The sequence below is a fragment of the Rhinolophus sinicus genome, linkage group LG12 (assembly GCF_036562045.2).
Source record: "Rhinolophus sinicus isolate RSC01 linkage group LG12, ASM3656204v1, whole genome shotgun sequence".
Taxonomy (NCBI): Eukaryota; Metazoa; Chordata; class Mammalia; order Chiroptera; family Rhinolophidae; genus Rhinolophus; species Rhinolophus sinicus.
The window spans coordinates 54,978,024-54,991,274 of record NC_133761.1 but is presented as its reverse complement, the minus strand read 5'-3'; the positions used below and the strand labels follow the sequence as shown (position 1 = coordinate 54,991,274).

Genomic DNA, 13,251 nt, shown 5'->3' with positions numbered 1-13,251 from the left:
ACTTTTCCTTACGTAAAAATACACATATAAACTTTAAAAACCAAATAAAATAGAATGATATTTCCCTACCACTCTGAAATCTGTTTTCTTCTCTCCCATTTAATACAGTGTAAAAGGTATTCTACGGCACTAAGCATAGATTTACGTCTTTATTTTACGTGAATTCGTAGTCTTTTATTGTTTTCTTGTCCATAGTTTAAGCCGATGGTAGGATATGTTAGCCTAATACTGTTACTAATATTGCAATAAACATTTGCCTTCATTTAATCTTTGAACCCTTTTCTAACTACATCTTTTATTTTTATTATTAGTTTCGGGTGTACAAAACAACATAATGATTAGACACTTACACCCCTCACAAAGTTATAACCCCAAGTCTACTACCCCTATGACATCGTATATAACTGTTACAATACCATTGACTATATTCCGTGCTGTGTTTTACATCCCGTGACTAATACACACACACACACACACACACACACACACACACACACACACCAGAGGTGCCCAAAAAATGTACACACATGACTTGTACTCATCTTTTGTTATCGGTATACATTGAGTATTACAATTTTAATACAGTTGTTTCCTTTCTTGAAATGTGTGTACATTTTCTGGGTACCCTCTAATTATAGTTGACATTCAGTATTATTTTAGATTAGTTGCAGGTGTACAGTGCAGTGGTTACACAGTTATATAATCTATGAAGTGACCCCCAGATAAGTCCAGTACCCATCTGACACCCTACATCGTCTTTACGTTATTAACTATATTCCCCATACTGCAGTTCACATCCCCGTGACTATTTTGTGACTACCAATTTGTACTTCACCTTTCTCACCCATCCTCCAACCCCCCTCCCTCTACATCTTAAGGATCATGACTGACACACAGATTTTCTAGTGAAAAGATATGTTTTGTTTGGTAATATGGCTTTTAATTTTTATGTAGAAAATCTAGTAATATGACTCTTTTGTGTGACCTGCCCTGGATACCTTTCTTAGGCAACCCTTTCCCATAACAAGATTATATAATTACCAACACTTTCTTTTGATGCTTTTAATTTTTACAATGTAATCCTTAGTTCATATGCAATTCATCCTGGGTTTGAGATGTGGGGTAGTGCTCTGTGGCACACACGTTACTGAATAGTTGATAGCCCCGATTTAAGATGTCACCTTCATATGTGTTGACTGTTTCTGAACTTCCAGAATGTTTTGGTTCATAGGTCTGTCTGTCTAGTATGACACCAGTACCTTGATACTTTGATATCTGATATATACTTAGCATCTAATAGGGTGCAGCCACCCTTCTTCTTCTTTTTGAGTTTTTCTAAACGATTCTCCTTTAGCTTCTTCTAGATAAATTTCAGAATCACTTTGTTAAATTTACCCTTTCTGCCAAGACCTATCTTCTCAATCCTATTAATATTTTATTAAATTTGAAGATCACCTAGAAAAACATTCATAGTTTTTAATCTACATATCTAAGAATTTATGGAATATCTCAGTATTTATTCAATTCAATTTAAAAAATCTTCGTCTCTATGAGTTTGTTTTTGTTTGTTCATGTTTCTTTTTTTGTTTTATAGTCCACACGAGTGAAATCATATGGTTTCTGTCCTTTTCTGACTTATTTCACTTAGCATAATATCCTCAAGGTCCACCTAAGACTGGTAGTTTACCAGAGGGAGGCAGGACAGGGCAAAATGGGTAATGGGGGTCAAATGTATGGTGATGGATGGAATCCAGACTTTTGGTGGTGAGCATGCTATAGTATATACAGATATCGAATTATAATATGGTACCCCTGAAACTTATGTATTGTTATTAACCAATGTTACATTAAAAATAATTAATTTTTAAAAATATTTAACTCTAGACGTCAAATACTGACTATGGAATATCTTTGTGACGATATTAAAGCCTACAGAGGCCCATTGGAGCTGGCTCTAAAACACAGTTTGCTTATTATCTTCCATACACATATGTACAAGAGCAAGAAAATGTTCCCACCCACCTGGACCTAAATGATAATCTTGCTATAAAAGTTAACTCCCCTCCTTCCAAAAACATTATCCTCATCTTACGCATATTTCAAAGTATTGTAGGAAAGACTAAATGAGGTAATGCTTTAAAGTCCCTTTAGAAAGTCCTGGTAACATAGGAACACTCAATAAATGTCAGCTATAATAATAGTTATTTAGACATCTTGAACTGGGGCTTTCCCGGGACCGGCTAATAAACCGGCTGGGTCCTTGATTACAGGTGGAACTGAATGACAGAACGTGCATGCGCGCCTCCTTTGGTCCTCCCAGCAGCATAAATGAACCAGTAAGACCTTTCCAGAAATCTTCCCCCTCATGTTTTCTAAACTGAGTATGAAACAAAAGGAAAAGCCCACTTGACGAGTAAATTAATCCCTCTTCTCTCGCTCATAAAAAAAAGAAAGCCACTCTCTGGACATATCACCATACTTAATATTAAGTTGGTGCAAAAGTAATTGCGGTTTAAAAGGTTTTAAAAAACAAAACTGCAAAAACCGCAATTACTTTTGCACCAACCTAATAACTGCAAGACAAAACCAGGAGAAATCTGTGGCAGTGCTTATTATGAGCAGCAGTTGTTTAGGACACTCACTGCTAAATAATAAAATCAGATTTTTAGGGTACAACACTGACTTCACTATGCTTTCTGATAAACCACTAGTTTCTGAGGAATGACAATATCCTCATATTATATATTTATTTTATATAATATTATATATAATTATATAAGACCGGGTATAATATAATATAATACCCAGTCTTAGTTTACTTTAATATAAGACCGTATCTTATATTAATTTTGCTCCAAAAGACGCATTAGAGCTGATTGTCTGGCTAGGTCTTATTTTCAGGGAAACACGGTATCTGCTTTGCATCGGCTCCACGCATCTTCTTTGAGTTCTCAGAGTCGCAGACACCTTACCCGCCCCGGACACCACCCGCTCGGACATCAACATGACAATTACTGTCAGCTCTTTTGAACTTTTCTTATTTTTTAACTTTAGAGATTATCTACTGACTTTCTAATAAGATGTCTCTTGCAGCTGCCTCCCCCCACACACACACTTCTCCCAATAATACCAGGTGTGTCATAAAAATGTATACGTGACTTGTATTCATCTTTTGTTATTGGTATATATTGAGTATTACAATTTCCTTTCTTAAAATTTGTATACATTTTTTGGCACCCTCTGTAGTCACAGGAGAATATGGAATTCTGCTGGTTAAATCAATATTCAGTATTTATGTTATTAATATGATAATGTAAATACTGCTCAGAGTTGAACAACAGAGTAGTATTCTAAGAGTACATTCCATCTTTTATTCAAGTTTTTAGGTTTTTTTACCCCCCAGTTAATGGCTGCTTTTCTAAGCAACACAATGCTTTTAACACAAAGAATAAACACCACAGGTGAAGTGAATAAAGTGCATCTGAAGAATTACTGAATGGCGGCATTTAAGATGGTTCCATATGCCCTAATATTCTAGGGTTTTCAGTCCATAAAAGATAAAGAGTATCTACTGATGTAGGAAAAAAGCACGAAGCCAGAGAGATGTCCCGAGTTCACTGATAGATGATTGACATAAGCAACTCATACAGCTGCAGGAGACTTTGCTAACTGAATCTTTTCTTAATTTGAAGGTAAGAAAGGAAAGTGTTAAAAGTCCTAGCTAATTTTTAGCCTGCTCACTGAAAAGAGGCACATCTAAGAGGCACAAAGTAGTGTGTCAAACAGAAAATTTTAGGTTTACAAATCCTTAGTGGCATGAATAATTCCCACCTAAACTGGATGGTATATTAATCTTCTGTCTTTCATGTCCTCTAAAGCAGGACTTTGTATAAATTTTTATGGGGACACTTTCCAAATTTATAAATTCTGCTTTTCTGAGCAATATCACCACCGACTCACATGAGGATGGAAATGTATGGGACCCCTCTTCCTAGAGTTTTATCTACAACTGACTGTTCTCTTCACACAATAACAGAATCATCCAGAGACTTTTTCAAAGTACAAGGGCTCTAATTCTAAACTGTAGAAAAATATGGGCAGACTCATTTTCCTTTGAAGTTAGGATATGCATTTTAAAATAATTTCTAAAATGTGTATTTTCTCAGAAACAATTATAGTGCAAGTGACTAATATTAAAGCCACCAAAACACCTAAAAAATAATATCAGAAATTCCCCCCCCACCAAAATATCTTTCTCCCCAAAACAACTGTCCCCAAGAGACATACAAAGCACTTTCCAATGAGATTAACAGTTTTGTTATATACTCAAACACATATTTAGTTTATGTTGACCCAAAGGCTTATTTTTTTTTAAAGCAAGCAAAATATAAATAGCACAAGTTAAAAATACATTTCATTCAGCCTTACCTGTAAGGAAGTGTTAGGGTAATAAGGAGGGATTTAAATTTTGACATATGAAGGAGAAGGGCAGACTAAGAAGAATGTTCTGGGTTGATAACATTCAGTACCACTCTGACATTACCGATTTTTGTCAGAAAAGAAAACTACATAAACATGTTTCGATCATGCGACGTGGGCATGACATGAACTTCTCTATTAGTAAACACATGAAAATGGATCAAACTGAAACAAGAGCATTGAGTTGTAACAGTAGCAAGCTCCTGAGACAAGGGACAATACTCACAAGAGGAGGCGGTCAACGTTTGGTCCATCGTGCCTATGAAGGCTACTTGGAGGTCTGTACACTTTCATCGCTCCAACTCCCCGCTTCTAAGGGGGGATGACTACTCCCCCTTTTATAACTTTCAGGTAGGGCTGGTGATGTGCAGGCTATTTATAGATAGTAACTAAAGTAAGTTCTATGTTGAGACTAACACAGGAATGACTCATGTTCCTCAGAATATGTTTTTCGTCAGTCAGCCAAGGGAGCCAAATCAAAAACCAATATGAACAAGTGATACACAGATGAAGAGAACAGGAACCTATACGATCCTCGTGCTACTATAATAAAAGTAGTGGATTAGTCTAAAGGAAACATTCATTTCAACTCAATTTCACCCTTGTTAAACATAAAAAACAATACATAAACGTATAAAATACATACAAAGCTTAAAAAGTTGAATTCTATTACAAAGCTTATAACAAAACAGTAATCCTCTTCCCAACCCCTCACCACTTCTGATTCTCGCCCCAGAAGCAACTACTTTCCACACTGTGGTATTCATCTCATGTTTCTAAACACAGTCATTTGTTCGGAACTAATACTTCTCAGTTTTTCAGATTTAGACATTATCTACTGACTTTCTACTACACAAATGACTTAATTCCTACACCCTCCAGCCCCTCGAACCTTTCCTTCCTCATCGCCCCCCTAAATCATAACACCACTTGGGATGCATCAGCAACATTCACTTAGATATTCATGGCAGACCATATTTACTTTTCAGAACAGTTTCCTTGTTATTCTGCTGTTACTCTGGTAATTTTAAATACTCTGGTGTTTTTTTTTTTTACACATCTGCTTCTTTTTCTATATCCCTATTGCTATTTCAACCTAAACCCTCCATCAGAACTGTAAACCCTTTCAATATAGTCAAACGTATCAGGGGACCTATTATTCTGTTTGCTTATTTTGTTTTTCCTTGCCCCAGAAATACCCCTCTCTGACGCCCTTAGGCCTTCTGCCCCATTCGGGATTCACTCATCTCTTTCCTAAGGCAGAGTCTTTGTTTCCTGGCTCCTCTCATGATTTCATCATTCTTGGTGAACTCTCTCATTTTAACAGAATACACCTTCCAGTAGCTTCCTAGAAGCTGTGCAGAGGAGGAAGTTTTAGGTTGGAAGTTTAAATTGGAAATAATCCCTCAGGATTTGAAGGCCCCCCACACACACCCCAAGCTCTTAAAATCTTCTCTTTATTCCGGTATTCTAAAATGGCACAGTGATATGCCTTGGTGGTGGGTTCCGTTCGTTTGTTTTTCCTACTTATTGGGCTGAACATTTGGTGAGCTTTTTCAATCTAGACCAGGGGGCTTGGAAAACTATAGTCCAAGGCCAAGTTTGGCCATGCCCATTCACGTACATATCATCTACAGCAAACTACAAAGGAAGAGTTAAACGTCGGGCCCACAGGTCTAAAATATTCACTACCTGGCCCTTTTCAGAAAAAGTTTGCAGACCTCTGACCTGCACAATCGAGTCACTGAGTTCCAGGAAATATTTTATGTTATTTATTTGCAAGTTGCGTTTCCTTATATTTTTGTTCTTTTTCCTCTTAAAAACTCCTATTGTTTGGATGTTGGACCTCCTGATCTGATTTTTTCTTTCTCATATACTATCTCTATGTTTTATAACTACTATCAGGGCAATTTCCTCAACCTTATTTCTCAAACCTCCTATTATTAATGCTGTTTGTTTTGTTTTTTTTAATTTCTAAGTACATTTTCTTATACTCTCAAGTAACTACAAATTTTTCCTTTATGAATGAAATATATCCTAACTACAAATTTTTCCTTTATGAATGACGTATATCCTCTTAGTTCTCTGAAGCTGTTATAGCATATTTTTAGGTTTTCTTCTAGTTCCTGTAATACATCTATTTATATGAACCATGGTTAATAAGAAGTTTAAAAGGATTCAGGAGAGGAAGAGTAGATCACCTGCAAACATGAAGACAAAGATTAATGACAGTTACAGAAAGACTGCAAATGTATAAACTTGAAAAATGATTTATCTGCCAAAGCCAGGGGGTAGAATGGAAGAAAAAAGAATAAAGAAGTGTGTAAAACTACTGAACTCCTCATACAGAGTGAGGAGTTAAGAGATATTGTCTAAAGTTAAGACAGAGGTTCAATTTGGAAAAGAAACCAACAGCGGTACTAAAAATAGTTAATTACTGATGATTGGCAAAGGAAGTGAAGAGTTCTTCATTTTTCATGGTGGAGCATCAACAGCTAGTTTCTATAACTTGACTCATCAAAAAATAGAAATATAAACATATTATTCAGTATTATGAGGATGTCATCAAAAGTACTAAAAGAGTGATTAATTTCAGAAATTAATATGATGGGAAGGGCACAATCATGTATTAATAGATTACTCTCCTCATTTTAGGCCCTTCTACATTGTTTGAGATTTTCTTTGCCGTGTGCAAAAATGTTTAAGAAAAATTAACCTGGCAGTAATAAAGTAGTAATAACTTCAAGGGACTTAGGTTAAAGACAGAAAAATCACATGGAAAACTACAGCAGCACATAAGAGAATAAATACTGGAGAAAGCTATTAGTAATGAGAATGTCAGAAGAGTAAATCTAACAGGCTGTTAAAGAAATAACAAAGTATACTTGAATAGAGATGGTGACTGAAGATAATTTCAGACTTTCTAAGCTGAAACTTTGGAGGAAACAGTAAAGAGAAGAAGGAATGTACATTAAGAACAAAATCATTCATAAATCAGGGTTTAAACTGAGGTGTCAGTCGGATACCCAAATGGATGAGCTCTCCAATAGAAATTCTCATTGGGGATCCGCTGTTGGAAGTCAGAGGGTCTGTGACCCTCTGAAATGGTATGCAGCGTTTTGTACGTAAATGCAAGTGTGTGGTTGCACAAACACCCACATGGGGGGGCCTGATGGAAGAGGAGACGTCCACTGCTTTCACCGAATTCCCACAGGATCCATGAGACCACTCCATTTAGTTAGAAATGTGGGTCTGGACCTCACGTGGATGATGAGTGAATGGGGGCTGTAGATGTGGAAGCCATCAGCATAAAAGAGTTAAGAGAAAACTACAATAGGCAACCAAATCATCAATTTTTCAAAGAGCATACTGTATACGGAAAGAAAAAAGATAGCTAAGTGCCAAGCCATATAAAGCAGGGGCGCCAAAAAAAAATGTATACACATGACTAGTATTCATCTTTTGTTATCAGTATGTATCAAGTATTACAGTTTTGATACAGTTTTTTCCTTTCTTAAAATGTGTATATATTTTTTTGGCACCCTCTTTATACATAAAGAGGTACATAAAAGGATAGAAAAGGAGAATTTGCAAAAAGAAGACACTAGAGCATCAAAAGGAAGAAAGAATGGTAGAAGTGGACTAAGAGAAGAAATTTAAACTAGAAGTCAGTCACTAATGGAAGCAGCACGTCCAGTAGATTTGTGGATATACAAAGCAAATTTCATGAGATTAAAAGGGAAATGGGTGAAGAGTAAAGAGAAGGAATAGAGATGAGATTAATATTGAGAGAGAAAGAAACTGGTGTGGAAGATTTATCTAAATGAAAACAATAATCCCTGCATGACTGTGGACAGAAAATAATTTAAAAATCCATATCAATTTTTTAGAATTTTAGATTTCACTGTTGAAAATGACTGAGTTAAAGTCTTCAACTAAACAAGTAATATAAACAACATCTCTAATTTTCAAACCCTTCAGTTTTCTACTTTGACACAAACAGAAAACCCTGAAGTCCAGATGAGCACAGCTAGGTTCAAGCATGGGAGGGTGGGCTGCGCCCCCTGCAACTGAAGACTGAAAACGGCGACTGGACTTGAAGCTGAGCTGCGCCCTCCACAACTAGACTGAAGGACAACAATTTGGTGCTGATGGGCCCTGGAGAAACACACTGTTCCCCAATAAAATTTTAAAAAACCTCTCAATATGGATCTGAAATTATTATATTCTCAAAGCTTTCCTTATTTCTACAGAAACTTAATTTTAGTTATAAAATCTGTGAATTACAGCATCCCTCAAGAGTTAGATTTTCACCAAATTTGGAGGCTATTTCAGGAGTGATCTAACTGAATACACAGGCTGTGGGAGGAAAAAAAAATTGGGGCAGATCCTGGAGGGCCTTCCTCAAGAGCTAAGTGCGTAGTTCTACACCACGGATCCACCACGAGAAATCCCTTTGACTGTCAGGGGAACATGACACATGTATTAAGACAACAGAGAGAATACAAAGAATGTTTCAAATGTAAGATCCAAATCAAAGGTCACAAGAAAATACTAGTAGCTTGTCATGCTGCTCAATTAGAAAAATCCATCTATACAACAGTTATCAAGTATCGAGAACAAAACAGGGGTGACCCACTGGCAATAGCTCTAAAACATCTCTAAAATGTTTTCATTTGTTTTAAAATGGGACACCTGGTATGACTAGCTCAATTTTAGTTACCAAATGTACCTGAAGTTTAAAAAACTATTTTGTTACAAAGTAGCTGGTAATTCAGAGACTCTGCTAATTCACAAAAACTACCCACCCCTACATGAGGCTGTATTATAATTTCAAATATGTTTCTAAACTGCACTGAAACAATGATGTTATTGATTGCATTCAACCAGCAGCTTGGTCATAAACAGAATGATTTTGTATTCCATTACTAAACCCAATAGTAGTATCTCAAGATCGGTGCCTTATACAAACGGCCAACACTGTTTCAATTTTCTAGTTAAGTCATGTGAAAGCCATAATGATCACAGATTAATTTATAACTATTATAAAAATAAGACTCTTGGAGGTATAAAGACATTTTGTACGCTGTTAAGTATAGTTACACTATTTTAAACTTACATGAGAATGATTTTTACCAAAAAAATAGCTAAGAAATTTTATAACATGTTTTGTCCAGCATAACAAGATTTTGCTCACTTATTAATGGTGATGCCAAAAGATAATAATATAACAACAGTCCTGACTTTCAAATGGTTGACGAGACAGAATCTGCTTTCAGTATTAGGATGTTCATAGTTTCTGCAGGAGAATGAAAGCGTACAAACAATAACCTGTAAATGTACCTTCGTTGAATTTCCAATTCTTCTTGTGATGGGCCATTTTGAACTTGGGCAGGTAGCTGTGAATTTTGTCTAGGCAATGTTGGCCCTAAAAGGGGAAGAAAACAGTATAGGTGAAGATTATCTTGATATTTAGCTGGGTAGAGAGAAAATCATGAGACTAACATAAAACCATCACATATTTACAAATTTATCTTCTTTTTGGTTAGCAAAATAAAATATAAGCTTTACGTAACACAGAGCAAATGAAAGACTGCAATGTAACCAGTCACCACCTCCAAAGGCTTACTTCAAACAAATGGAAAACATCAACAATAAAGGTAAAATAAATATTTATATATGAAAAGCTTGAGTAAAACAAGTGTTCGATGAGCACCTGGAGAGACACCTAAGCTTGACATTTTCTAAGACAATGAAACATTCTCTTTGGGGTATTTATTCATGAAGTGGAGAGGGCGAACTCAAATGAAAAATCAGAATTCAAAAACTCACCTAAATAGAACACTGGAAATGAAAAACAGGAGAGAGAGAGCATGAGAACCTTATTACTAGACCGATGTATGCTAATGCATTTATCAAATTTGCCCCTTAAATTTAAGCTGCCATTCTTATTTCATGGCCTGGCATTTCCAGCACTGGTGAAAACAAACATTTGCTAAACTTCCATATATAATTACCCTACTTAGCTGAATTTTTAATGTCACGGAGGTAATCTTAACTTTTCATTTGGGGTAAAAACAAAAACAAACACACACAAAAAAACTTGCATTCAAACCAACATAGTTCTGTCATGAGAAACTAATGATCGTCCATTCCCACACATCACATGCAAGGTAGAGCCATTTTTAGCATCTTATAAAGAATGCCACTAAATTATGGGACATTTAATGTCACTGGATATAAAAATTAAGTGTGTCACAAAATGAGATAAATAAATACTGGACCTAACATACAATGCCTAGCGTTACAATAGAACAGTCTTAAAATTTAAACTAGTAAATAAGAGAATAAAGAAATCTTTATTCCACTCTTAGAGAAATATATGAGTAATGATACGCTATACGTATTTGTGAATCTTCCACTCTTAGAGAAAAATATGAGTAATGATACGCTATACGTATTTGTGAATTCTGGTGTGCCAGCAAATGTCCCTAGCAGATATTTTAAAAGTGTTTTGTAGACTACTAGTATAAAAAAGTTAATAAATACTTGTAAAGCAAAGTCTTGTAATCTATGCATTAAAAGCACAAAGTATTTCATGCTAGTAGAGCAGGCTTCACAACTAGAAGGATATGGTTCATTAGAATGTAGTACAGTACTGGGTACACCCCAAGTGCAGAAAAACAAGTAATTTGAGCTGAACTTACCTACTAATTTCTTTCCTCATCTCTTTATACATATTTTTACATTAATCATTTAATTTGTCATCTAAAGACAAATTAGATGACAACTGCAGTGATAGATTTCATTAAATTTCCTAAGAGTCGGCTATTTTGAGAACCACATAAAGGAAACACAAAAATTTATTAATCCCACATAATCAGTAACAAAAAAATTTTTAAACTTTAAATACACACTTAAATGTCTGCATTAATGAAAATATATAACTTGTCTAGTGAACAGACTGGAATTCTTTCTCTTGAAAATTAACATAATGATGTAAAAATATTATCATTTTAAGCCATAGATGAGTATTTAATACTTCGCAGGGAAAAGATGTCTCGTCTCTGTTGGCAGAAGGGGTACATACAGGGTGGGAGGGTAAATTTGAGGAAATATAAATTATTGGGGCAAATATTTTATATATCCAAAAATATTAAATGTGAGCATTTAGCATAGGCAACTCACAAGACCATTTTGGTTTAACTATTTAATATTAATAGATTAAATTCACCAATTAAAATCCATTGATATAAGTTTTAACTCAAATATATAAATTCAAGAAAAAGATGTCAAAATTTTAACTCAATGCTACTGATTTTATTAGACAGTGTGTTTTTTTAACTAGCAAAAGTTGATATAACTCACAAAAAAATCTAAATGAGAAAAAAATTATATTTTAACAATTTACAGAAACTATTTTGGATTTTCTTAAGTTAAAAGCTTACTCAGCAAACTTGGTTTAAAACTGTGGGTAATATTTTCTGGGTGACATCACTAATTATAAAGATAATTTACTAGTTTATTCATGCACCTGAGAAGTAAAGAGACATTTCAAGGAAGATCCTTTTAAAATGGGGGAGATTTTGATGCAAGAGCAACTCTTAAAATTATTTTCTACATGGTTCTTTGTGATAATGTGCTATTTGTCTTTCCTTAGACATTTTTTAAACAGGGAACAGGAGAGGAGAAGCCTTCCCCTCGGCATTTTCTCACATCTATATTTAATCTGGTTGCTTTGCTTGTTTCTTCTTCATAACATCGTCAAGTCACAATAATGAGCACACTGAAATTCATGTGCATTTAAAATATAATATAAGTATACTGTAAGCACTCATTAAAAGAGTTCTAGATCAATTATGAATTTCAGGTACACGATTACATTTTTCCTTCTTGTCAAACATCCTGCTGGGTTATACACTTGGTAAATCATACCAAAGGCACTACACACACAATAGGAAGCAGCAACGAAGATCAGGCAAAGCTGCCAGCTGCCACCAAATTTTTCTGGACTCTTAACGCTTACTTCACATAGGTCATATTCCTAAATAAGTATCTGTGTTCTCAAAGAACGCAAAAAAAGGTCCTTCCCATACCAATGGGCAAATGATAATATTTTATGAGCATCATGTGGTGGTTAGCAGTTCTCTTTTGGAAAAAAAGAGAAGAAACAAGTGAACTTGCTTTGCTTCTACTATTTTATCATAAAGAACAATAGCTATTTGAGGGCTAGTTTGGTTAGTTTTCTCTGTTTTCTTTCCACAGGCAAAGACAATGGTTGATCTTAAATTTGTCCTGGCCAGAATTCATATAGCATAGTATGTGACATACAGTTTCTAATAAAGAAAATGTGTCCATGTCAATGACATGGTATCCTGTAAATGATGGAAATCAGAACAGAATATCTCTCTGAACCAGGAATGGATGGCAATTCAGTCTTGACTTTAATACTGAGCTTTGGCTAAAGCACATTTCACTTACTGTAACATTTCCATTTTCACAAATATAGCCACAGACTATTTAAAAGCACAGCACCAAAAGACAAATAGGTGTTATCATACACAATACAATCAAGTTTAAACTTAGCAATGTGGTTTATTGTTTGTACAATTCAAGGTAATAATGGGGGGAAATCTGCTTTTTAACACATAATTTTACAACTTAAAAATATTTACTTTTATTAAGGCCAAATCAACCCTTGCTCTGAAACTGGATAAACTGTATTGATTATTCTGCACGTGAAACTCAACATATTAAGTAGCAAGTACTGAA

At 35.0% G+C, this 13,251-nt stretch overlaps 1 protein-coding gene across 12 annotated transcripts in view; it reads right to left on the bottom strand.

Moving 5' to 3' along the window:
• ENAH (ENAH actin regulator) overlaps positions 1-13,251 on the bottom strand; it is a 109,992-nt gene that overhangs the window by 22,463 nt on the left and 74,278 nt on the right. For 11 of the 12 annotated variants that reach the window (XM_074316929.1, XM_074316928.1, XM_074316930.1 and 8 more), the window contains one exon: positions 9,823-9,907. In XM_074316929.1, the coding sequence (XP_074173030.1) occupies positions 9,823-9,907 (85 nt within the window). Of the gene's footprint in view, positions 1-4,705; positions 4,802-9,822; positions 9,908-13,251 lie in introns of those variants that run through there. The other variant, XM_074316933.1, reaches the window with a different exon arrangement.